At 46.7% G+C, this 27,773-nt stretch overlaps 1 protein-coding gene across 1 annotated transcript in view; it reads left to right on the forward strand.

Moving 5' to 3' along the window:
* Positions 1-27,428, forward strand: part of GRIN2B (glutamate ionotropic receptor NMDA type subunit 2B) — a 293,385-nt gene extending 265,957 nt beyond the window's left edge. Inside the window, exons 9-12 of the mRNA XM_065888259.1 lie at positions 17,950-18,110; positions 19,903-20,090; positions 22,674-22,912; positions 25,521-27,428. Coding sequence (XP_065744331.1) covers positions 17,950-18,110; positions 19,903-20,090; positions 22,674-22,912; positions 25,521-27,428 — 2,496 coding nt within the window. The remainder of the gene's footprint in view (positions 1-17,949; positions 18,111-19,902; positions 20,091-22,673; positions 22,913-25,520) is intronic.
* The last annotated feature ends 345 nt before the right edge of the window (positions 27,429-27,773 follow it).

The raw sequence follows: 27,773 nt of genomic DNA on the forward strand, positions 1-27,773 counted from the left end.
TTATGGTCTCAGAGTGGACCAGTCATCCCTGACCAGGGGTTGCCTTCCTGGGCTAGATGCTCTACATTCTTGGTCTTCTTTACTTCTCCTCCCAGACCTTTTAGGCAGATGCTACCTCTGCTTTCCAGAAGGGAAAACTAAGACTCAGCTACTGGAAAGTATGTGGCATGGCTGGGTTCCTAAGCCCCTCTGGTGCCTCGGTTTCCTAATTATAGAATGGGGATAAAAATGTCACCTACATTATAGCTGTTGTGCTGATTAAAGATGTATCATACTGTATATACTTATAATACTGTGAGATGCTTAGAATAGCGTTGCATGCGTACTAATCCCTCAGTAAATGTTAGGGTTCGGATCCTATGACAGAGCCAGGGTTTGCGCCGGAATCCATCTCACAAAGGCCATGCTGTTTCCAGCAGATGATTAACATGTGCTTGGAAATCCGTAGGCAAACGGCTCCTAATCCACTCTAGGACCCACCCTCCCTCTACCCTCCAGGATCCCTGCACTTGTCTATTTCAGTGAGATTCAGAGACGGGGTGGGGACGACCAGTACTGTGCCAGGGCTGGAAAGGTGTGCAGGGGAGGATGGAGGTGCCACGCTGCAGTGCTTAGACTCCCCGAAAATAGCTCTGGATCCAGGGCTGCCTGGAAAGAGGGTATCTGCCATGGGCAGCAGGCACCCGGGACCTCTTTACAGCCATCCTGTGGGGCTTTTGAGAGAAAAGCCCCTCCTAGGATGCTTTTTGAGCACCCTCCTAGATGCGGAGTAAGAGCTCAGTGGTCGTTTCTAAATCTATGTCTGTCATCCATCATTGTGATAGAAAACAGCTACTTCAAATATTATTCCCTTGGGCAAGTGGGCCCTACCCCAAACAGTTTCTTACAGGACTGGACAGACTCTAAACCTGGGTTCCTCTTAAAGCCTTCTCTAACTGCATGGTCTGTATTGCCCAAGAGTTGTCTGTCCTTTCAGACTCTCAGAAAAAGTAAACCTAACTGCTTCTACCTCAAGGTCTCTTTAAGATGTAGAAAAGAGCTTTAGCTACACTGCGAATTATTGACGAAACCAGAGAATTTATAACATCCCTACGTTTATTATTAATATCCATTTCGACTAGTTTATTTAGCAATAGAAATCATGTTCTTATTGTCGTAAAGAGTTGCTACTCTATCGTAATTTGTCCGCTAATGAAGGAGAGACTAATGCTCCCCAGTGACCCCTCGCCATTTGGAAAATTCCCAGAAAGTCAAGTTAGGTGTGGGTTTGGGAGAAGAGCCTGAGACCCAATGGTTTCAGTCCCTGAAGCTCCTCTTCTCAGTAGCTAAGCCAGGGAGCTCTCTTCCCATGTTCTATACCATTGAGGTGTCTCCACTGGCCAGTTCACACTTTAGACATGCTGTGTTAGTGCCCCTTATCTTGCATATCTCTGTGATGCAAACCTAGTGTGATGGTGTTCTCTAAACAATCAGTTGCGTTGTTTTTCAGTCTCACTATCTACTCTTCATTTATTCGTTCAGCAGATAGACTCTAAATATCTACATAAACCACTGCCCGGAATACGTGTGGGAAGATCAGAACAGCTCTGCACAAGCAGGCTCTCTCTCTCTCACCTTCCTGTCCTCACTGAGTTCTGAGTCCAAGTGCACATCTGTCCCTGTCTATCCCCAGCGGCTGCCACGCTGTCCGTGGTTAAGGCCTAGAGGCCTGGGGATAAGAAAGACCAGTAGCTGTGCTTCTTTTTCTCAAAGAATCTCTCCTGAAACCCCTCCCACCTTCTGTAAGCCCCCACTTCAACCTGGATTCTACCTCCTAGCAGAATCCTGCCACTTTCCACAGTTCCTTGGATTAACTAAGGCCTCTGTTGTATCATCTGCCTGGCTTTTTGTTTAAGTTTTTCTGTTCTCTGCACTTAGCATAACACCTAGTACATAATAGCAATTAATTCAACAGGTTATTTACTGGATGGTTACCACAGTTACATTGTGAGTAGGGTTGCCAGACTTAGCAAATAGAAATATAGGGTACCTACTTAAATTTGAATTTTGATAAACAGCGAATATGATTTTAGTATAAATGTGTCCCCAGATTTCATGGAACCCTACCTGTGAGGTGCTGGAGATGGGCTTAAACAGCCCTGGTCTCATAGTCCAGTGAGGGGGACAGACACTCAAAACAGTGGATCAAGTACCATGATAGAGGAATGTCCTTGGGTGTTCCTTTCAAGGTTAAATAAACCCAGTCTTTTAACCTTTCAGCGTGAGACTTGCTCCCCTTACCTTTAATGGTTTTCTGAACCTTCTCAAATTTCACTTGTGAGTTATAGGAGAGAGCACAGTGATCATAAAGCCCTCCCACTGGCGCATCACAGGGCCTGACCATGTGCTTCCCACCTGCCACATTTCTCTTTAGCTTCCCATTATAGGCTCCCTCTTTAAGTAGGAGCACTGCGTTATCAGCTCGTGTAGCCTGTGGTCCTCTAGGGCTCCACGATCCTTTCTGACCGTGCTTTGACAAAGCCAGTTCCTGCCCCTTCTTACTCTAGGACCATGTGGTTTTACATCCTACGAGGGTTACTTTGTTTGATCCCTAATTGAACTTCATCCTTTTAATATCCTCTTTCCTCATGCCAGACTTATTACTTTGATGTTTAATTCTATTTCCAAATGGCCAGCCATCCAATCCAATTTAATGTCATAGCAGATTCAAGGAGCAAGTTTTCCATCCCACCATCTAAGTGATTAAAGAAAATGGCACCTTTCCCTGTGTATTTAAAGTTACCCTCACCCTCCCAACTCAAGCAATTACATCTACCCTTTCACCAAGGGTCCCATCTACCTTTTGATACAGAGAAACTTTTTTCTTTACAGTTTACTCTGGCATTGGGTAGAGACTTTTTCCCATTCTGTTAATTGGCTCCTGATTTGAAACTTATAGAATAGTTTTAAAGTAGACTAGGTACTCTGTAAACCATTGACAAAGGGAACATGACACATGCACTTGGAACCATTAAAAGGACCCGGTGGGCTGGTATCTTAAAAGAATCATCATGGAGCTTGATAAGGAAGCTTGAATAACTTCCTGCTAGGTAGCTGAGACAATAGCCCAATTAGTGCACACATTTACCTCTAATTACGTCTGCCCAGATAAGGATTTAAAGAAATATAAGTGTGAAATGGACTCATCTAGATTATTCTCCCAAATATATATTGCAATTCATAAGCAAGCTACCGTGCCAGTAATTCTCTCTCTTCATTTGCTTATTCTAGAAAAAGTCTCTCTCCAAGCCTGAGACGAAACACGCCTTGGGTTTTAAGTGGAAAAATTAACCTTAATATGTTTATCTGATGTGAACTTGAGAATTCACATCAGACTAAGCTAGTGGGGCTAGACTCAAGGGAAAGGCACTGACAGGAGGTATGTTATTAGAGACAAGAGTTTCCAGGGAGCGGTCACCCTAAAAGGCAGTCTAAGCTCAGGACATCCTGTAGGGCAGGCCCCCAGTTAAGCAACGGATCTAAAATCTCAAAGAGGTTCTCAAAGAGGTTTATCCCCCCATCTGTGTTTCTCTTTTTCCCCACTAATGGAAATTATATTGTATGGTGTGACACGTTCATATTTAACATATTTACAACGTTTGTCTCTCCCTGCTAGACGTAACCTCCGTGAGGGCAAGACTTTTTGTCCTTCTTTACTGATGTATCCACAGGAACTATAATAGAGTCTGGCAAACATAGGTGCTCAAATATTTGTTGAAGAATGAGTTAATGAACTATTTAGTCGAATGAATGAATGAATGAATAAGACAGTTACATAATTCATATAGCGTTCATAGCATAAGCCAATACTTCCTTTTCTTTAGTAGCCATTTGAATGTGAGGAACAGGAGATAGTTTCATCAATACTGGTGGGGAAGAGAGGGTAATTTAGAGAAATATTGGACATTTATAGTCTCAGAATTTGCTCGACTTGTGATTTCTGCTGTCAAATCATCTAAATCAAGCAGGTGTATAAGAAGAATACCGAAAAATACTACTATTGTGGCTAGTCGTATCTTAAATTATACAGTGATTTCAGGATTTATTTGGCAAGATACTTGATTTCTCCAAGCCCCTGATGGCGCCTCCTCTCATGTGTGCGCAGGGTATGGTGGGCCCTCTGTGTACGCATGTGCTCACTAAGTCTGGACTGTGTTCTCTGAGTGTGAGACCTCAGCTTCTCAACCAGCCAGGTGTCCAGCAAGTGCTTTCTGCTCTCCCATCACTCATTTAACAAGAGGTAGCCAGCCCTGAAATAACTGTAACAGTGCCACTTGCCGCTTTTAGAGGGAAAAGAGATAAATGATGACAAAACCAGCTTTATATAAAGGAATTATTAAAAGTAAAAACAGTTTCTAAGATTTTCCTGGAATAAACACATATTAAACGTAATCTCTTAAACCATCTTTGATCTTTTGGGTCTAAATCCCTACGCGGCGTTCACACCCCAGCGTCACGACGCATAGCGGAGCTCACCGAGGATGTCTGATGTCTGAGGATGTCTAACCCCGAAGAGGAGTGTGAATTACCTTAGTTTAGGATGACTTACGACAAAAGGATTGGAAGTGAAAGGGCTTTTGACTTAACCCTCAGTCAACTGGAAAAGTTAAATCCATTCCTCTCCTGATGTGGTTATTGGTCCTTTACTTTTGTAGCAGTCGCCTTATAATAATGACATTTGCATTGTAATTGGAGGCCCATAAAGGACAAGGGAAGAACTGGACTCTCATTATCCCTAAAGGCCCCGGGGAGTGGAAGCCTCTGCCTTCCCTCGATGTTGACGCTCGAGCAGCGCCTGGTGCTGAGTAGATGCTCAGTACGCGTGTGGTGACTGGATGAAGGAGGGGATGGAGGGGACAGGAGCAGGGGATGGCCCTTTGGCCCTGGATAGGTCACGATCTGCCCAGGCCTCTGCTTCCTGCTCTTCACAATGAGGACGTCGCTCAGTCGGCATTTCTCAAACTTTGTTTCACAGCCCGCAAGTGTCCTGGGACACATAATGGGTAGTCTTTTAAAAGATCCACAGCAGAACGTGTTCGGGAAAATGCTGTGACAAGGTTAAATAAGTTCCTTTACCGAAGGACGTGTTGGAGCCCTCTCCTGTGCGGGTCCCTTGTGAACCCAGAAGGGGATGCAGTGTGTACAGTGGGATCACTGACCCCCTCCCGGGGCTGATACTCTGCAGGCTGCAATGTCCCCTGCTTGGGGGCTGACTTTATTGACCAAGGCAAGGAGTTCTGGTCTGCGTAAATGTGGCACAATGCGAGCGTGTGCGCTCATGCTGGAGTTTCCATCTCTTGGTTTGGAAGTGACTGATCTGATTGGTGGCCAGGAAAGCAGAGGTGTGCCCGTCCCCCTGCCACGCCTCTCCCTGGATCCTCAGCCCTGCCTGGCACAGACCTTTGGCTGCCCTCCCCTGACCCCAACTTCGCAACCCTGGAGCTGTTTCCACTGTGATAAGAACCTCAGGTCATCATGCTAACAACTGGAGCGCCCCTAAATTCCTGGGGCATCCTGCATATGGAAATCCTGGTAGTAACCCTCAGCGGTGTCCCCCAAACTGTAGATGAGCAGCTGGGGCTTCTAGTGAAGCTCTGGAGTCCCAGTTTCCACGGTGGATCCATCTGTACCATTGACTTAAAATCTTCTTTAAAGGCCATGTCTCTTTGCCAGCGCCCACAACTTTCATAAAATACCTACACGGTCCCCGCCCCCTTACAGGTGTGTCTGCGCAGTGGTGTGAGTGGACAGAAGGCAGTAACAGCCCTTTGTAACAGTCTCGCCTAAGGGGAGGTTGAGGAAGCACGATCAGGGCCACCGTCAGGTACAGGATGACTTAAGGATAAAATTCAAATGCCTCAGTCCTTACGCCTCTGTTTCCTTCATCCCTGTGTTATCATAGTCATCTCCAGCTCTGTCACATTTTTGGTGCCAAAGAAATATCCATACGCACTGTCAAGTCCTAAACTTGACAAGCTCTTGTGGGATCTCAGCTCGGATATACTTTTTGAAGGCCAAATGGAGACGGGACCAGGAAAGGTGTCCCCAGCCGGCACGAGGCCGTATTACTCCTTATTCACCAGGGATGTCAGAAGGGCACTCACTAGCTCTGAACAACAGTCATTCTCAGCCGTGTTGCCTGATAACGCATTCGCCAGTAAGGAGGGCACTTTGAGTGATTTTTAAAAATATAATAAATAGATCTACATTTGTGCTATTCGGTTCATTCACTCATTTAGTCATTCACTCATACTGAGAGCCTACGAAGTGCCACTTACTATTCTAGGCACCAGAGAGACAGCAGTGATCAAAACAGACAAAAATCTTGTCCTTCATATCACTTGTATTCTAAAGGCGGGGTTGGCGGAGGGGAGAAAAGTAAAAGGCGATTATATGCAGTTTAAGAACGGTGTTTACTGCACAGAGAAACGTACAGCGGAGGAGGGAGATGGTGTTGGCAGAGAAGTTGCATCTTTAGATCTGGGGGTCAGGGAAGGTCTCAGTGAGACCATCAGGTCTGACCTGAAGCTCGAGAGGGAGCGATGGGTATCCGGGGATTTCGGCGTTCCTAGGAACTTCTAGGAGGCCAGGGTGGCGATGAGGGGAGGGCGAGGAAGGCAGTGGGAGAGGAGGTGGTGTGGACGAGGCTCCTCTGCCACATCCTCTCCTTCCTTCTTCTGAACATATAAGCAGACTTGGATTCTGTCAAGGCTTACGCTTTGATGTCATTTCCATATATTCCTCCCGTTATTTTCTCCTGGGAACAGGCCAGACCCCCAGGGAGCATCCCTGCCCCAGCCTCCCAGTTCTTCATTCGGTTGCTTTAGCTGTGTAATGATAACTAAATGCTGCGTCCTTCCCCTGCCCGACCACGACGGGTGCTTGGCCGCTCGGCTCCTGCCTGGACACCAACTCAGTGGTCCATATTCACACATACAAACATTCGTTCCAACTTCTGCTGAGACACTGTGCCCGGGTCCCTCTGCATCTTCGCTGGTGCCCTTCCTCTTGTCCTGAGTGCCCTCCCCACACACCTCCCTGTGTAAATCTTGGCCCATCTGTAGGAGTCAGCTCCATCTCTGCTTCCTCCCTGTAGCCGCCTCATCCCCGTTCTCTTATGGTGATCTCTACTCCCTGTAAATCTCCATTGCCTTTGCTTTCCTTACGTCCCTTTTGGAACTTGGCATATTCATTTAGTCATTGGATTGTTCTGCTCTACATGTCTGCTGAACATCTACTCTGTGTATCTAGAGCTCTGTGATGTGTTTTACAGTTAAGTGGGAGAACCCTAGATTGGAAGCCTAGCTGTGTGGCTTTCTTCAAGTTACTTATCTCTCTGGGCAACAGTTTCCATGTCGGTTACGTGGGAATAATAATACCTCCCTCATAGGGTTGATGGGAAGATTAGTGAGTTACTCTATGTCAATTGTGTGGTACATGAGCATAGGCGTGTTAGCTGTGTCTGTATTATACCATCACTATTATTTCCAACTGAACTGCGGTGTAAGAATTGTATCTGTTGCCCCATTTCATTTCAGATAGTCATTTCAGAGTTCAGTGACTTATGCGTGGATTATCCACATTAAATGTGTGTTGATGTTGATACTTTAGGGTTAGCCGCCTAAGACTTCAGGGTACGAGTGTGACATGGTAAAGTGTCATAATGCAGGAATAAGCCCTTCTGCTCCGCTCTACTAGCTCAGGGACCAAACCTCAACGAGCTAACATGAACTATGATGCCACTGTCTAATCTTATGAAATATTTCAGGAAATATTTATTAAGGCTTATATGTGCAAACTTAGGAAAATACAAAAGAAATGACTGCTTTACAATGAGGAAAACAGAGCATTAACTATAAATTCCAGGAATCCAAAGAACTTGTATTTTCTTTTCTACAAGCTCTTGTTTGGGCCACAGCAAGAGGGAAGGACAGGAGGAGAGCGAGTTCCGTTCCCTCCATCACTCTCTCCCCTCTACAGCCTGTCACCCACTGGAGACCCAGCTCAGAGAGGCAAGGGGCTCCTTCCCCAGAAGCACAGCACCCAGAGTTGTGAAGACGTACGTACCAGGCTTCTTGCATCCAAGTACAGGTTTCTTCACATGCAAACTTAGATGTGTTTGCCACTGTAGACAACCACGGTACTAATATTAATAACAAGAGGAAAAAGAGCAGAAACAACTAAGGTGTCAAGTGCTTCCTAAATGCTGACTCACTTCCTGGTAGCAAGATGGGATCAATTTCTCCTGGTGCCCGGGAAGAGAACTGAGTTAATTTGGGCACCTTCATTATATACCTGTATCTTCTAACTACATTCCGTGTTATTGTTACCGCAAGTCAGTCACCTATTCCAAATGAATCTGAACAGTATTCTCTCCGATGAATAATGTATGAAAATGTAAAAACAATTATTTTTCCCCCCACTTCCATCCCATTCCCATGAAGGCGAAGAGTCTGACTTTCTAACCCATCACTATATCCACAGCCAGCTCATTCCACGGTGGGATCCTAGGTAGCTGCCCTGCGCCCCATGTTTGAAATGGGAGATTTGTAATGAGATGCTATTCCTTATTTCTCCTCCTGAACATTGTTGAAATTCAGTTTCAAAGCTAAATGGTTTGTTGATTAAGTCACTCAGTCAATAAACGTTGGAGCTCAGTTTTGAATTTAGATCTTCTGGGCCCAGAACCCATGTCCTTACGTAACTGTTCTATCATTACATGGCCCTTTCAGTGTAAGTGCACTCTGCTTGCTTTCCCCGTCTGTCCCAAGTACTTCTGGGCCGTGGAACGGTGAAGGCCATACCTTCAGAGAGTCTGGTCTGTGTTGTCATCTGACCTTCTTTCCTCTCTGGGCGAACAAGGTATCACCGTGGGAGAGCACGGGGACCACTTTCCCCAGCCACCCCGTCCTGCCTTCGGGTATTGCTCAGAGTCTGAAGCCACACACACACATACATACGTCATCCTACTTTGGCTGTAGGATAATATTATGGGAAGAAAGAGTATCAGGCAGAATAATACGATAATAACAGTTGATGTACATTATAGTTCATGGGAAAATTGGGAAGATAAAAAGAGAGGAGAGATGCAAAAGGAGATGCCCTTGGGGGGGCGGGGTCCCAGGCAGTGTGGTAGCTCTCATGACCCATTGACCTTCAAGAAATGAAAATATATGCTCGCACAAAAATTTGTATGTCAGTGTTATAGCTGCTGTATTCATAGTTATCCCGAGCTGAAAGTAACCAAAATGTCCTTCCATGGGTGAATGGATAAACAAACCAATACAGCCATCCAGTGGAATTCTACCCGGCAATAAAAAGGAATGACCTACGCGTACACAGCAGCAGCATGGATGAATCTCAGAGGCATTATGAGAAGTGAAAAGCCCGTCTCAAAAGGTTACATGCTGTGTGATTCCATTTGTAGGACATTCTGGAAAAGACAAAACTATGGTAACAGAGGACAGACATCAGTGGTCACCAGAGGTTAAAGGTGGAGGGAGGACCGTAGACAAGGAACATAAGGGAATTCTTGGGGTGGTGGAGCTGTTCTGTGCCGTGATCGTGCTCCTGGTTACAAGATTCTATATGTGGTTAAAATTAGTTGAATGAATGGGGAGTTACTGTTTAACAGGTATGGCATCGCAGTTGGGGAAGATGAAAAGGTTCTGGAGGCAGATGGTGGTGCTGGTCGTACAGCAGTGTGAATGCACTTAAGGTCACAGGACTGCACGCTTAGAAATATTTAAAATGGTAACTTTTATTGCTGAAACAAACAGAAGGACATTTTTAGAAGATAAACTGAGTACCAAACATACCTTTCCTATGAATAAGTAAAAATAGCACAAATTCCCGTGTTAAAGGCAAAACGTTCTCAGGTTGGATCACAAAGCAAAACCAAACCACAAACAATGGATTCAAAGATACATCAATAACAAAAAATGATCAATTTTATGTATATTTTACCCCAATTTGAATGAATGAATGAATCAATAGAATAACAGAATGCATAGAACTGTACCTAAAAAATAATGAAGGTCAGTGATAAAACGGTCCTGTGAAAGCAGAGGGTGCCGGTGCTGATAACGGTGATAACGGGAGCGTGCTGCATAGGTAAAGTGGTCCCCGAAGAATTCTGCTGTTCTGCCACCTCCTCATTATTAGCAGACCGGGCAAAAGCTGCCCTTGTAGCCTAAGCATTCCCACCTTTCCTCCTGGGTGCCTCAGAGGGCTGAGTGGCATTTGGGCATTGATTTTTTGTGTGTGATTCAAATGTAAAAGCCAGAGTGATGGGATGAATACTGATGTGTGGGACTGTCAAGCTTTGAAGACAAAAGCCCCCAGATTCCGTGTCTCACGCGGGTGGACCCTGCAAACAGGACATTACAATATCCATCTCTGCAAGGTCGCAGAGCTGGCTTGTCCTAATTTGCATAGACTGGTCGGACTCCCGACTGAAGGAGAAGAGCCAACTTTCAGGGTCACCAGCCACCCCAGAAGGCATTTCTTGCCTCCCTCCTCCTTTGAGTAGAGACCCTTTCCTTTGCCTGCTGTCGTTCCCAAGACCTAACACTAAGGGACCTCGTTGGGCTGTGTCTGGTCGTCAGCACAGAAGCCTGGGCGCCATCAACATGGGGGAGAGTTCAGGTTTTCTTTTCTTCTGTCATCATGGACTCAAAAAAACTCTGCAAGGATCTGTTTCCTTCCTCACCGTGGGAACTGAACAGAGTTGGACCAGGAGTGTCTTACAGCAGACGGTTCTTCTAACGTGAAGGGACGTTCCCGCCCCACCTCCACCTTTTCAAGCCCAACCCATCCCCCTACCAAGTTAAATGCAGCCTCCTTCAAGAAGCCATCCAGGAAGCAGGGCTGCTTGCAGCCTTTCTCCCGTGGAACTTCGGTGGCACTGGTACACAGCCCGCGGTCGTGATTTCGTCTAGCTGTGCATACGGCCTCTTTCACGTTCTTGGACGGTAAGCAAGTATCCGACGGCGCTTCTGCCCCTCCTTGTTCTCCCTGGGGCCCAGACCCTCATCCGAGCGCATGTCCTCCGCAGCTCCCGTCTCTCTGCTTTATTCCTTCCAACCTGCTCTTCATGCTGACCCTCCGGGCTCTTTCTGACACAAAAACCCAGCCTTGACACTCAGCCAGAATTCTTCAGTTGCGTCTCATAACAATGATGATGACAGTAATGATGGCTAATATAGTGTATTTAATATGTGCCAGGCACTGTGCTAACATGTTGCCCAGATTAACCTGTTGAATACTAAGAAGACGTATGAGGTAGGTAGCATTATTAGCCCCATTGTACAAATGGGGAAACTGGGGCACAGAGAAGTTAAGTGAGTTGCTCCAGGTCACACAGCTATTAAGCAGCAGAGCTGGGATTTGAACTCAAGCAGTCTGGCTCCAGAGGCTCTGCTGTTTCTTTTCCCTTAGAGCATGTACTCTGAACTCCTTTGTGCAGAATTCAACTCCCATTGTGAACCAGGCCCTGGCTCTTCAGCCCTGCTGCCCTCCAGTTACCAGGGCTATAGCTGTTAGACTCTGGCAATGACAAACTGCCCGTGATCTCCAGTCATGCCCGGTCTCTCCCAGGGCCCTGCGTCTGCACAGACTGCTGTGTCTATCTAAAAACCCCTTGTCTCCTCTTGTCCTACTAGAGAACTCTCCCTTCAGCTCTTAGCCCCCGGCTCTGTGGCCTCCTTAAGGCTGTTCAGGACGGCGCCCTCTGCTCTGGCCTCCACTGTCACGGGCACGCTGCTCCGTGGCGCCCAGCATGTCACTCCCAGTCCCCCAGCCACACCCGCTGCCCTTCCCCCGATCCTCACGTGCCTGGTTCCTCCTCATCGTCCAGTGCTTTGTTCAGAAGCCACCTTTCTCAGAGGGGCTTCTTAGGACAGCCAGGCTAAACTTATTCTCCGGCCAGTCGCTCTTTATCCTGTATCGTAGCTGTGTCCATTTCTTCCCAGTGCTTGGTTTTCACTATTTGAGATCACCTGTGTGCCCATTATCTATGGCTGCACGGCAACCTACCCCAGCACTTGGTGGCTTAAAGCAAGGGCCGTTTCATTTTATTTCCCCAGTTTGTGGGTCAGATATGTGGGCGGGGTTGCCTGGTGCCCTCGCTGGAGTGGTTGGAAGGCTGGGCTCAGCTGGGCGTGCAGATAGAAGTGCCTAGATATGACAGCTCCGGCGTGGAGCCCACAGTGTCATAGGACTTCCTACAGAGGTGACCGCTCCCCTCGGAGCCAGGTTCCAAGAGGCCCAGGAGGAAACTGCAAGGCTCTTATGACCTAGCCTCGGAAGCCCCAGAATGTTACTTCTGCACGTTCTATTGGTCAAGCAAGTCACAAGCCCAGGCCAGAATCAAGGACAGGGAACATACTTCATCTATTATACAAAGACTAGCAAAGAATCTGTGGCTCTATATTAGTCCATTACATTAGAAAAAAAACAACTTATTATCTGCCCTACTTCTTTACAATGTGAACTCCTTGAAGGCAGGTTCTCACCCTCCTGTCATACTGTATCCCCAGCACCCAGAATATCGTGACAGATGCTATAAATATGTGCTGAATGTCTGTATGAATGCACAAATGAATGAATGAAAAAGTAAAGGAATGAAAAATTGAATGAATGTTTACATCTCTGACTCTCTGGTATGTAAACTTCTTGTATCCTCATAAGTACAGTCCTCTGCACTATTAGATGCTCAGGATATATTTGTCGAATGAATGGATGCATTTTAATTATCATTAAAGGAGATAACGTGAGTTGTTCCCAGTACATATATAGGTGTTGAATATGAGTAGCTGCTATTAATAAGTTAGTACTGCCTTATACGTAGTAAAATCGGTTTATATATTTATTTAATAACTAAACAAAATGGACCCAGATCTCCACTTCCTTGACTCCTTCCCCTTTCCCTTTCCCTCTGCAGCAGGCTGTGGGAGAGCCTCTCTGTTGGGAAGGGGCGGCCCCAGTGCCCCCTAATCCCACCATCTCTGGGTGGGGAAAAGGGCCTTTGCTCCTGGCCTCCGCACGTCTCTCCTTGCCTCACTGCCAAGACTAACTCACTTTGAGGTCCTTAAGATGGGGGCTGAGATGATGGTCTGAGGAGCTCAGAGTGCTGAATTCTGATTCCCGGCAGCTCTCCAGGAGGATCAAGTGAGATTACAGGTCTCTGAACATTCTGGCACTGTTTTGCCCTTGTGCGAGAGTGTGCTTGCAGTGATGGCTGGACGCCCTGTGTTGAATCCCAAGGAGGTGTTGGCATCTGATATGACAGGAAGGGAAGGATACCCTCACCGGGTGGCTCCACAGTGCGTGGCTTCACTCCCCAGTGAGCATTAGAACCAGGGGGCTGGTATTTGAGCCACAGTGGGACGACTCAGCTCGGGGTCAAGCCCTATAAGCTGGTCCTCCTATTTCACCACATGGCCTGGAACAACTTCCTTGGTCTCTTCAGAGCTTCAGTTTCCTCATCTGTGAAAGGGGATCCATCCCCCAAGTTCCTTCCTTTCTGCGTTTTTATTTTCCTCTGTATGTTTTTAGAATCCCGACCAGGGTAGCTCTGGAAAAAGATTCCAAGTTCAAGGAAGCTCTATAATGGCCAAAGGCGACTAATAAGGAATACTATATAAAATTCCCTATTTGAAAATCAGACTGAGCTTTTTAATTCAATGCTGGTCTCCTTGGTGTATTGGGTTTTTTAATATTTTAAAAATTTGTTTCTTAGAGTCCTTCTTGTTCTATGGATTTTTAAGACTTCCGGTTCTGGACAGTACTAAATTTTACTCCTTCCCCAAACCCCAGAGAGCACAGATTGTCATTCAGGTTAAGTAAGTGCCATGTAATGCCTCCCAGCTTGGGGTAAGTTTTATTACAGGGCATTTAGTGGAAGCATCAAGGTGGAATTTGGAGGATTCTTTTTTTCCTTCTTCCTCACTAAAAATACCGTTCTCCACGGCCATGAATTTTAGTAAAATTCAAGTTCCAATGACAGTTTTTTTAAAAATCTAGGTTTTTATTTAAATTTCACCAAGCTGGGACAAGAATCTTCAAAGGAAAAGACAGGCTCACTTCTGCTTCTGCTTCGGCTAATTGTGGGGTGATACACTCACCCTTTTGGTCCCCAGACTGGCTGAGTTTAAGGAACAAATTAGGGAACAAGAGTTTTCCATCTTAGGGAATATTATCTAACATAGGACAATTTTAGATATTACAACGTCATCCTCATGGAAGCAGTTAATAGTTTTGAGAATCCACCATGTGCCAGATATTGTGTTAAGTAATCCCAGATATTATCTCAATATTAATTAAAAATAATGCTTCCAGAAAAATGGGGCTCCATGAATTTAAATAACTTGCCCATGGTCATGCAGTTGGTCAGAGAAAGATCTGGAATTCAAATCCAAATTATCTGACTCCAAGACCAATGTTTTCCACAGGACCACACCTTCCATTCTTCTAGTGTTGGCTGATTTCTCTGATTGTTTTCCGATGGAAGATGCTTTAACTATTCAAGAGTCTTGCTATCTTCTTATTTAATTCCTGTAGTTCCTTAATAGCTTTAAATTGTTTTCAAATATTTTTATCTTGCCAGTGGCTTGTCTTTCCATAATTTTAGCAGTGCCTTTCAAACAGTTCTTAATTTTAACAAAGTCCGATTTATCTTTTTTTTGTGGTGGATTGTACTTTGGTGTCATAGCTAAGAAACCTTTGTCTAACTCAGGGTGACAAAACCTTTCTCCTATATTTTCTCCTGGAAATGTTATAATTTTAGGATTTGTATTTAGATATATGATCTACTTTGTGTTAATTTCTATATATCTTGTAAGGTATGGAATGAAGGTTTTTTTGCATATGAATAGCTAGCTGTTCTGACACCACTGGTTGAAGACTGTCCTATCTGTCCTGAATCACCTTTGCACCATACGTGTGTTGGTCTACTGGGGGCACTCCATTCTGTTCCCATAATCTCTTTACTCCCTCTATGCTAATATCCCACTGTCATGATTACTACAGCTTTACAAGTCTTAAAGTCAGGTAGTATAAGTCTTTCAACTTTGTTCTTCTTCTTCAAGGTCATCTTGGCTATTCTAGGTCCTTTATTATTTCTTTAGTATTTATGTATTCAAAGATATAGTTATAAAACAGCATCTAGAAATCTAAAGATAACTTAGAAATTAAAGTTAATTAAGAGTAGTATGGAAACTTTCCATAATCTAGCTTCATCAGGACGTGAGGCACTCTGGGTATCACATTCCATTTGGTTAATCAAAAATTGTTGTATCTATAGAGAACAGATTTGTGGTTGCCAAGGGGAAGGCAGAGGTGGGGGGCAGGGGAAGGATTGGGAGTTTGGGGCAGGGGAAGGATTGGGAGTTTGGGATAATATATATATTATAAATATAGAATGGATAAACAACAAGGCCCTACTGTATAGCGCAGGGACCTATATTCAATGGCCTGTTATAAACCGTAATGGAGAAGAATATGAAAAATAATATATATTTGTATAATTGAGTCACTTTGCTGTACAGCAGAAATTAACACAACACTATAAATCAATTATACTTAAATAAAAAAATTTTAATTAAGAAAAATTATTGTATCTACCTTACATGGATTGCCGATTTTCAAAACAACTAGAACATAAAAATTTATACCAGAATTGTACTGGACATGATTTCAATTTTCATCGATGTTTCAGAAAATACTTTGGACCCTAGTATTTGGACCCTGTGAGCATCAGTTGTCATTGTCCTAGCAAAGTGGGGAATTACTGATTAAAGGGAGCTCATCTGGTTATACTGCTGCCTGCCATGGTATCTACTCTACTTTTGATTGGGGGATACCTTTTTTCAAGCATCTGAAGTGTTATAATTGACAGTTCTATGCACAGCATTCTGTCTCTTCCAACAAAACATATCCCTGTTTACTTTAAACTTGTTATCTGCTGGGGACCATGAGGAATACTATTAATTAAGCCAACTGATTCCTGATAATGTTAGCCATCACTGCTGCTGTGGGACATTGAGCAAATTGCTTGTCCTCTGTGGGCCTCTGTCTTCATTTGTAAAATGAAAGGTTTGGACTAGTTAACCTTGAGTGGCTCATCCAACTCTAAAATTCTTTGACTCTTTTATAGTGTTTTTTTTTTTTCACTTAAAAATCACAACCTGTTTAAAAATAATTAAACAGAAACTCTTAATGGCAAAAAGCACCACGGTAAGTCAGAAAGTAGTGGTCTTTTGATGCGTCTCAGATTACCTAACAAACACCACTGCATGACCTTACTTTTAACTATGGCCAACTTTAAGCAATGAAGATGGCATTTATGGTTCCTGGTGCTGTGACATTTTGTGGTCCATGAAATCCCCATATTCTGAGAAGCTCTTGAGTGTCTCAGGTCAAGGGAGGGAGAAAGGAGAATGGCTTGAAGCCCAGACAGCTCCAAAGCTTCAGAGTACTCCTGAGTTAGATTTTCAAATGTATCTCCACAGTAAATGGTATAGTATTGAAACCAAGTGGACTTCAAATATCTAGATTGTCTTTCCTATACCAAGGCACAGCACATATGACCACACACTCTGGTCACATTCCATCTGATCATTGCTGTTCCGATAGAATGAGAAACTTAGAAAGTATGAAGTTTACTAGGGAATGCAGAATATAGACATGAATTTAAAATAATATAAGGGGTCTTCTTTGAGCACTTGCTGTGTGCAAGATGCTGTGCCATGCACTTCTTGTACATTGTGTCATTTAATACAACACACAACGATCTTGAAAAGTAGACGTTATTGTCTCCTTATTACATATGAGGAAATGATGCACAGAGAACTCCTGTTACTTGCCCCACGTCACACGGTAGTAAGTGGCAGAGCTGCTCTTCAGTCCATATCTGTCTCAATCTAGAGCTTCATGACTACGTCAGAGACTAGCTCTCAGAACTTAGCCAGCTCATTTAGAAAGTAAATGAATTAGTAGTATTAATTATGATCTAAACCAAGAACACAGAGTACTGGTGGGTCACTGTTGGGTAGACTTGATGGAAGGAAGAACTCATAGAAATTGTCCTGAAGAAATTGCTTTGAGTTACATGTTGAGGTGAAGGACATGAATTGGCCCGGGGAGAAAGGTGAGTTCATGCTGAGGGAACAGACTCTATGAGGCTGTGAAGGTACAAATGAATGAATTGTGTGTTCAGGAAGCAACATAAAGACTTGCTCATTGCAGGGCAATGGCCAGAAATAAAGCTGATGTCATAGGGGTGAAAATCCAAGAGATTTCACTTTGTGATGCTAAGCCCTGGTAATCCACACTCAGTTCTTAAACACGAGAGGGAACATAATTAAAATTGCATTTGCTTTTACAATTTATCCTACAACTCATGTAGGATAAACATGGGCTTTTAAAGCATCAAGCAAGGTCAAGAGAAAACTTCTTAGCAAAACATATTTGCTATCCAACAAGTGATTTTCAGGAGTATGACGTAGCTTACCTCACTAAGGTCCTATAGCCTTGATAGTGCAATGAAGGGGCCTGGAAGCAGATTTCACACAATTTTCAGAAATAAAGGTAACCAGCCCACTGCAGTTAAGCTAATAGCACATTTCCATCATCCCTGGTTTTGTGCAGCATGCCTAAATGCGGCACACAAATGTTACAGATTCAAGTCAAGGGTGGGCAGGTAGAAAGCTCTCAACAACGTGGAATAAACTGAGTTGAATTGAAGTTCACTTTCAGATAGCAGTTGCTGCTCCTGAGTGAGGGCTAACGTATTTGGTGAACTTTTGTTTGTCCCTTCCATGATAAATCCACTAATGCTAACGTAATATCTCTTCACATTCTCTGAGGTCCTCATATTATTCTCTCTCTCTCTCTCTCTCTCCTCTCCAGTTCCAGAGACCTAATGACTTCTCACCCCCTTTCCGCTTTGGCACTGTGCCCAACGGCAGCACGGAGAGGAACATTCGCAACAACTATGCGGAAATGCACGCCTACATGGGGAAGTTCAACCAGAGGGGTGTGGACGATGCACTGCTCTCCCTGAAAACCGGGTAAGAACTGCTTCCAAGCTCAGAACCTTTGATACGTTGCTCACGTTTATGAAACATACGTGGAATCGGATGTGCCATGCTCGGTGCCACACCACGTTACAGCAAAGCAGGCTGCGTTTGCTCTTTGTGGATCTCCAAGTTAAAGTGACAGTGTAATTCAGGCCAGTGCACAGAGATCCCTATGCCACTATTCACTTCTATGTATTTTTAATAAACTGTATTCTACTTGCGTTAACGTAAACATGAGACAAGAATGTAATAGATGTACAAGTCAAAGGGGAGAGTCAAGGCTAAAGTTCACACGTTACACACGAAATAAAGACCTGTTGACCAAAAGGTGAAAATGATGATTTTGGTGTCTTATGGACAGGGAGAAATAAACAATGAAAGGGTAAAAGTTTTTAGACAACACACAGTAAGAATGTGTTAAGCGATCTCCAATTCCAACAAAATTGGCATTCTTTGCTCCAGCTCTATAATCTCAGTTCATTCACTAAAAGGAGCTCATGAACTGCAAATAGGTTTGCTTGCATAATCTCAGCCACATTCATTCATTTGGCCTTCAGAAGCCACAGCTGCAGAGTAAGACAGACAATTGACCATGAGAGTTGCTGGAATTTGAGGGTCCTGGGGCCTCATAGCTGATTTCCTGTGTTGTAGGTTAACTAGCAACACTTAGACCTCCTGGTGGCTCTGGTTCTGGAAGAACCACCCAGATGCGTGTTTACTTAAATACTGTTAGACTCTGTCTTATCATTATGAAGTCACGGCAGATTTCAGAAGATGGGATTTGAGTTTGGGGTGGGCCACTCGGGGCAGTCTGGTCCCTGCTACAATCACAGCTGTCAATCAGAGCTTTGGCTTTTTGATGGACACGCCTCCTAAAGGTTACTCACAGGCCTTTTGAAAAAATGTTCTGTGTCTTATCATGCCAGAAAGGGTCTCTTTTTTCTTAAGGAGGAGTAAAGCTGACTTAACTTGTAAAGGTGAAGAGGATGATGGCTGCCCTTCTTTCTTGCAGACCTCTCTATTACCTATATGAATATATCCATTTCTTCTTCCCCCTTTGATGTGTTTAAATACTGACCTATACCTTCCTGACCCCGCCCCTAGCTTTACCGCCTTCCCTGTATAGTCTTTCCTTGAAAAGCACAGTATGTGCCATGAGATTCTCATACGTTTGGGAATTTGAGACCTCGGAATTCTCCTGCATGCTGCATTGGCTTGTGGCTTCACACATTGGCTCTTGACACAAGCTTGTCCTGCCACCACCCCAATGACGCACTTCTCTCCTCGCGCTGCAGAACGGAACATTGAAACCCTTCTGACTGCAAACAAAGCGTTGCCCATCTAGTGCTACACGTCCACCTGCACTTACCCCACTCCGGGCTGTAATGAACGGAGAAATGAAAACTGGTATACAAGTCTAACCCGTGCTATTGTTGTTATCACTGTGATGGTTCCTTTTCATTATTTCTGTTATTATTTTTATTGATTCCTTTTTACTCCTTCTCCTTTCAGACACAGCTTATGAGTTGGCTTCGGGCCCAGCTTACATTCTCATCATTCCCAGTGGGAGGGAGAGAACTCCTCCTGTCAACCTGAAATCGCACAAAGAACAGCCTGGGATTTAGGCTTTAGTTTCTGGCCGAGTTCCACCTTGAGCCTTACTTTGAGCCACTTCCCGCCATAGTCTGCTGGAGCCCTACTGCTTCCTATTAATGACCCCAGTGGTAGTTTTGTACTAAAATTCCTCCACTGGACTTGCTTTGTTTGTTTCTTTCTCGCACAGGAAACTGGATGCCTTCATCTACGATGCAGCAGTGCTGAACTACATGGCAGGCAGAGACGAAGGCTGCAAGCTGGTGACCATTGGCAGCGGGAAGGTCTTTGCTTCCACTGGTTATGGCATTGCCATCCAAAAGGATTCCGGATGGAAGCGCCAGGTGGACCTTGCTATCCTGCAGCTCTTCGGAGATGGTGAGTTAAAGAAAGGGACGGTGCCTATTTGGCCTCTCCCGATGGCCAGTCCGAAACATCAACCCTTCTTCCTTCCTCATCCCTCTAACCTCGGCATTTCCAGAAAAGCATTTCACAGTATACTAGGAGATTTGGAGGGTATATGTTATTAGTTTCCTAACGCTTTGTAGCAAAGTACCACAAACTGAGTGACTTAAACAACAGACATTTGGCTCAAGGTTCTGGAGGCCTGAACCCTAAGATCAAAGTGTCGGCTTTGGTTCCTAATGAGGGACTCGAGGGAGAATCCGCTCCATGCCTCTCCCCTAAGCTCATCGTGGTTTGCTGGCAGTCTACAGCGTTCCTTGGCTTGTAGACGCATCACCCCTGCTCTACCTTCATGTTCACATGGCTTTCTCCCTGTGTGCATGTTTTCCCTCTGTACATGTCTATGTCTGATTCCCTCCCTTTTTAAGGATACCAGTTATATTGAATTAGGAGCCCACCGTTTCCAGGTGACCTCATCTTAACCAGTTACATCTGCAATTACCCTACTTCCAAATAAAGTCACATTTCAAGGTACTGGGAGTTAGGACTTCAACAAAGGAACTGTGGGGGGCAGTGGGGCGTGGTTATACAATCCAACCCAGGGTGAAATTTGGGGGAGAGGATTAGTCAGTCAAGGAGGTGTGTTTCAGGATTGCAGGGTGTGATCAAACCCTCAGGGATAAAGTAAGAGGGGCTGAGATCAGAAGTTCCCCAGTCTTCTCACATGTGGCCAGAGCAGTGGATGGGCTTTTGGAAAGGTCTCTGCTCTCTCTGGGCCCAGAGAAAGGACAGAGAAATCCACACGTGGCCATCCGCTCATCCTTCCCTCTCCCATCTTGCTTTTCCCTCTGGAAGAGGGAGGAAGTAGGGCCAGGGTCCTCAGAGACAGACAACGGAAGGCACTCACCCCCCAGAGTGATCCTCGCAGCAGACTGAGCAGACAGCTTGCTTTGAGGAGATCTCATCTCCTGTTTCGTTACACTCACGCCTTCCGCATCCCTCTTCACTTTATTGTCTAAAGCACCTACTCCTCCTGTCCGTCTCACAGAAGCTAATCCAGTTACGGATGAGCAGCCTGACTGTACGTGGCCTCACAGGCCATCAACCAAGCGGTTCCCCAAGTTCTGTCTGCAGAATCTTTGCTGTTAGGGATGCGAGAAGCCGCAGAGGAGCATAGGGAGATTGTCAGACTCTGGGTGAAGTCAGTTGTTCCCTAGTTAGGAAAATCATACTTTGATCCAAGAAATGAGTAAAAAGTGATTTGATTAACGTTGGAAAGAGGAGGGGGGTTCTAGGTGGAGGGTTACAAGCCATTTTGGTATAAGAGTTTCTGTCATTGTAATGCAGCTGTCACTTAAAGGCAATAACGGGGCCTCTATCCACGAGGAAGTGCAGCCATAGAGACGATTTGCAGAAGTTGCCAGGGCTTCGGTCAGATTATTCAGACAAGGTTCACATTTTGAACCAAACTGGAACTATTGGAACAGGCAGTTTTCTTCATGAGATTTTCAGATTTTCGCCTCTCTGGAATTAGATGCATTCTCGGGCATATGGTTTCTGTCATTTTCCTTTTGTCTACGATTTCTACCTTTCTAATTCCCAGCATCCACTGAAGTGGATCACGGTTATTGTAACCTGGCATGACTTGAATTAATCAAAACTTCCTTAAGCAGCGTTAAAAGGAGGCAGGTCCGCAATTGGTGGTGTCATTTTACTGCAGCTTCCTCCCTTTTACTGTGAACATTTATATTTTCAACAAGAGATCAGGAAGCCTGAGGACCTCTAGGGAATCAATCAATCTCTCTGCCGATACGTCTCTGTCTCTCCTCCCCCCGACCCAATCTGCTTTGCACATTTTTTGAGAGCAATTTTCTGAACCGCTTGTTCGGTTATGTTGTTCCTCACTGTCTACAACAACAGCAAGAAAAAGTTCGAAGTGCTTTAGTCTGATACTCGGGCCCTCGGCGATCTTGCATCAACCTTTTGTATTCAGCTTCCTTTGCCTACCGTTACTCGTTTGACTCGTTCTGCCTGCCTTTCCCAAATACGCCTTGTGATTTTCTACCTTCCTCCCCTTGACCATGCTATTTCTGCTGCCTGGAGTGCCTTTTTGTGCAATGTAAATTACAATTCACCCATTCACCATGCCCACCTCCAAGTCCTACGTTCCTCATGAAAACCCACTGGCCACCCATCTGCAAAATTACTCTAATTCGGGCAGCTCTTGTGACCTGCATACAGCTTGTCATACTGATTGTTTCTATACCAGTTTACACTGGGTAGGTAATGGGGCACAGAGGTAATGTCTCCTGTCTTTGTGTCACCGGTGGTATCCACATGATCGTTTTCACTGAATACCTGAATACATCGATAAGTTGCTACATAATGGTGTTTAATAAAATCCTAACTTTCTCTGTTGGTTTTCTTTCTTTATGTCTCCTTCCCTCTTTCTCTCGCATGTTTTCCTCTCCTTTCCCCAACACCCCTCTCGCCCCCCCCCTCTACTCCTGCCCTCTCTCCTCTCTCTGCCTGTTCTCCTCCCCGTCCCGCCGCCAGGGGAGATGGAGGAGCTGGAAGCTCTGTGGCTCACGGGGATCTGCCACAACGAGAAGAATGAGGTCATGAGCAGCCAGCTGGACATTGACAACATGGCGGGCGTCTTCTACATGCTGGGGGCCGCCATGGCTCTCAGCCTCATCACCTTCATTTGCGAACACCTCTTCTATTGGCAGTTCAGACACTGCTTTATGGGTGTGTGTTCTGGCAAGCCTGGCATGGTCTTCTCCATCAGCAGAGTAAGTGCTTTGATTCAGGTGCTTGGAGCTCGGGAAAGACAGCTCAGTGTGCAGAGCGCAGAGAGCCAGGAGGGTTCTGAAGCGAGGGTTCTGAGGCTGCTGAAGCGAGAAGCCACATCACGTACATTTCCCCAGGGGGGTGGGATGACATAATTTCAAGTGGCTCAAAAAACAGGTGATGCGGTTTTTCCTTCAAGAAACAGATTTCTGTGTGGGGTTTGGGCATTTGGTTCTCAATAAGAACTGGCAGATCTATCAGAATGAAACATTTGGCCTTTTCCCAGATGCCTTTCATCACCATTAGTTAATTCTGCAGAGGTTGGATTAATCATTTCATCCTTTTAAAAAATCACATTTCTATTTAAATCATGACATATATCTCTCTTAGTCTGACATCCAAAGGTATATTGTTGGTTATTTCACCGTCCTACTCTATGATTTAACCATGTGTGAGTTTGGGGAGTTAAAGAGCTTAACAGAACCTTCAGAAATAAGTCCTGACCTGTAAGCAATTTGCATTCCAGAAACTTCCTTAATTGGAGCAAGAGTGTGACTCAAGTCGTTCTTTATTTAGTGCTCTTCTGTGTGTCTAGTCCAGAATGAGATTTTGAACAGAGTTTTGAATATGAACAGAGGGTCACAGGGAACAGCTAAAAAAAAAAAAAAAAAAGACTTCTTTTGAATTCGTTAATAAAGTTATGGGATTCATTCATGAGAGGTGAACTCAAATGTCCTCTTCAAATAGAGGTCTAGGCTTCAGACATAAATAACCAACTTTGTCTCTAATGGAATTATATGAGAAAATGGAGTACTCATTAAGTTGTTGCATCTTTTGATCATTTTCCTGTAGTATTTTAGTTGATAGAGAAAGTGTCCTCTCTGGCTGTGAGTTGCTGCAGGCCATTCAGTTACCTGGGAGCAGGAGGCTGGAAGTAGTGGTCCCTGAGCCACGTCGTTGCACTGCGTGGCCCTTCCCAAGACCTCTCCAGAGAGGGGGATGGCAGCAGTGGGGGGAACCTGCAATAGAAGTCCCATTTGTAGCCCCTCGACATAATCAGTGGCTCTGTAGAGGAAAAGTGCATTTTCTCCTGGCCATAATCAAGAAGGGTTAGAAAGGAGGCCTGAGAAGGAAAGTAGAGGAACCTTCTCTTAAAGGTCTCTTATCTCACTGCTGCCTCAGGGAAACTGAGGCTTATCATATGCAAATCTTCCTTCTTTCCCATGTAGCTGCCATTCTCCTTTCTAATCTTCTCTCCTCTCATGCCCCTCCATTGGGACAGCCCCTTTCCAAATTTATCCCCCTAGTTTTAAAGATACAGTTCAAACAACCTCCTCTGCAGAGACCTTCCCCTTGCCAGGCAGAAAAGTTCCAAATGTGTCCACCTTTCAAGGCAGGGGGCAAGAGACTGGCAGGAGGTTGGCCTGACTTCAGACTTGAGCCCAAGCCTTTCCCTCTCCTGGACGGTGTTCTTCAGGGCTCTGCACAAGGAGCCGCACACACAGGGAGTTCTCAGTCAATACTAATTTGTTAAGATATTAATTATTTATGATCAGAGTAACTGAGTGAGAAACTATAAGGAGGAAACCAGGAGCTAAGGAGAGGATTCCACGAGATTCTTTTCTTTCTTTCTTTCTTTTCTTGAAGTACAGTTAATTTGCAGTGTTGTGTTAGTTCCTGCTGCACAGCGAAGTGACTCAGTTATACACATATACACACTCTTTTTCATAGTTTTTTTCCATGATGGTTTATCACAGGCTACTGAATGTAGCTCCCCGTGCTCTGCAGTAGGACCTTGTTGTTTAATCCATCCTATATCTACTAGTTTGCATCTGCTCACCCCAAACTCCCAATCCATCCCTCCCCCACCTCCCTCTCCCCAACAAAGGCATTCTTTATTCGTTTTTAGTACTGGGATATCTGTCCCATGTCCTTCCTGCCCCGGTATAGGGCACAGCAGGAGAAAAATCCCTCTTTGACCCCAGGGCTGCCTGACTGTCTCTGTGAATTTGGTTCACGCTTGGCTCAAGAAGAGAATTGCTCAGTTGTGATTCGGTGACCAAAATCCTAAAAGCTGCTCAAAGTTTGTCAGAGCCGGGAAAGAGTGGCAGTCGTGAGCGCCTGGGCTCCGCCGTACTTTACTGCCAGCCAAGGGTGACCAGCCAGGGCCGAAAAGCCCCGGCATCTGTAAAGCACTGCTACTGATTTCCAGAAGGCTGACAATATGTTTTGCTATCAGTCGATATCATGGCCTCATTTTTGAGACACAAAAACCTCGGCACGGAAAGGAAAATCAGTTCGAGTCCGTAGTGGAGTTGAGGCAAGAATGTCCTGTCTTGCAATTCGAATCTATTTGTTCAAGTCACTCGGTGTAGCCGTGTTCCCTCCGGATCGCCAGGCGGCCAGCTCGTGATGCGACTTGCTAAATGCAGGGGGATAAGGCAGGCAAGCTCCTAGCCATGTTTCCGTGAGTGTGTAAGACCATCCCTTTCGTGTCCGCTCTGACTTTTCTCATCCACTTGGGCAGTCAGTGGTGGGTTGGTTGGGGGGTGCTGTTTATGGTCACCTCCTGCCTCGCCGGAGACCTAACCGGTCCCATCCTCCCTCCAGGGTATCTACAGCTGCATCCACGGGGTGGCCATCGAGGAGCGCCAATCCGTGATGAATTCCCCCACCGCAACCATGAACAACACGCACTCCAACATCCTGCGTCTTCTCCGCACGGCCAAGAACATGGCCAACCTGTCCGGCGTGAACGGCTCCCCGCAGAGCGCCCTGGACTTCATCCGCCGCGAGTCGTCCGTCTACGACATCTCCGAGCACCGCCGCAGCTTCACGCACTCTGACTGCAAATCCTACAACAACCCGCCCTGCGAGGAGAACCTCTTCAGCGACTACATCAGCGAGGTGGAGAGGACTTTCGGCAACCTGCAGCTGAAGGACAGCAACGCGTACCAGGACCCCCACCACCGGCCGCACAGCATCGGCAGCACCAGCTCCATCGACGGGCTCTATGACTGCGACAACCCGCCCTTCACCACGCAGCCCAGGTCCCTCGGCAAGAAGCCCCTGGACATCGGCCTCCCCTCCTCCAAGCACAGCCAGCTCAGCGACCTGTACGGCAAGTTCTCGTTCAAGAGCGACCGCTACGGCGGCCACGACGACCTGATCCGCTCCGACGTGTCGGACATCTCCACGCATACGGTCACCTACGGCAACATCGAGGGCAACGCGGCCAAGAGGCGGAAGCAGCAGTACAAGGACAGCCTGAAGAAGCGGCCGGCCTCGGCCAAGTCCCGCCGCGAGTTCGACGAGATCGAGCTGGCCTACCGCCGCCGGCCGCCCCGCTCCCCCGACCACAAGCGCTACTTCAGGGACAAGGAGGGGCTGCGGGACTTCTACCTGGACCAGTTCCGCACCAAGGAGACCTCGCCGCACTGGGAGCACGTGGACCTGACCGACATCTACAAGGAGCGCGGCGAGGACTTCAAGCGCGACTCGGTGGGCGGAGGAGGGCCCTGCACCAACCGGTCGCACCTCAAGCACGGGCCGGCTGACAAGCACGGCGGAGTCGGCGGGGTCCCGGCCCCCTGGGAGAAGAACCTGACCAGCGTGGACTGGGAGGAGCGCTCCGGGGGCAACTTCTGCCGCAGCTGCCCGTCCAAGCTGCACAGCTACTCGAGCGCGGTGGCCGGGCAGAACTCGGGCCGGCAGGCGTGCATCCGCTGCGAGGCGTGCAAGAAGGCCGGCAAGCTGTACGACATCAGCGAGGACAGCTCCCTGCAGGAGCTGGAGCAGCCGGCCGCCCCGGTGGCCGTGCCGTCCAGCGCGCCCGCCGCCAAGTACCCCCAGAGCCCGACCAACTCCAAGGCGCAGAAGAAGACCCGGAACAAGCTGCGGCGCCAGCACTCCTACGACACCTTCGTGGACCTGCAGAAGGAGGAGGCCGCCCTGGCCCCGCGCAGCGTGAGCCTGAAAGACAAGGGCCGCTTCCTGGACGGCAGTCCCTACGCGCACATGTTTGAGATGCCGGCGGGCGAGAGCGCTTTCGGCAACGGCAAGGCGGCGGCGCCGGCCGCTGGACATCACCACCACGGCAACCATGGCAACCCCGGCGGCGGTGGCGGCGGCGGCGGCGGCGGCAGCGGCGGCGGCGGCGGCGGCGGCGGCAGCTACATGCTCAGCAAGTCACTCTACCCCGACCGGGTCACGCAGAACCCTTTCATCCCCACTTTCGGGGACGACCAGTGCTTGCTCCACGGCAGCAAATCCTACTTCTTCAGGCAGCCCACGGTGGCAGGGGTGCCGAAGGCCAGGCCGGACTTCCGTGCCCTTGTCACCAACAAGCCGGTGGTGTCGGCCCTGCACGGGGCTGTACCAGGCCGTTTCCAGAAAGACATCTGTATAGGGAACCAGTCCAACCCCTGTGTGCCTAACAACAAAAACCCCAGGGCTTTCAATGGCTCCAGCAATGGGCATGTGTATGAGAAACTGTCTAGTATTGAGTCTGATGTCTGAGTGAGGGGAGAGAGAGGCGAAGGTGGGTACGGGAGGGTCGGGGCTGTGGACGTGTGGTGCGCATGTCACAGAGGGTGACGGGGCTGAACTTGGTTCCCATTTGCTCCTTTCTTGTCGTTTTCATTTATTTACGGGATCCTGGAGTTCTGATTCCTTCTGAGGGCGACCCTGGTGACCAGAACCATCTCTGCTCCCTTTCCGGTCCCCTCCTCCTTCCCGGTCTGTCCATCCTTCCAGTTCCTAGTTCCCGCGAGAGGATACGGTGGGCTCGCTCAGCCGGCGAGGGCGGAGTGGTTGAAGGAAGTGGCCCCACGCGAGCTTCCTCCTAGCGTGGAAGGACTCTTT

This window comes from Phocoena phocoena, chromosome 11, assembly GCF_963924675.1.
Source record: "Phocoena phocoena chromosome 11, mPhoPho1.1, whole genome shotgun sequence".
Taxonomy (NCBI): Eukaryota; Metazoa; Chordata; class Mammalia; order Artiodactyla; family Phocoenidae; genus Phocoena; species Phocoena phocoena.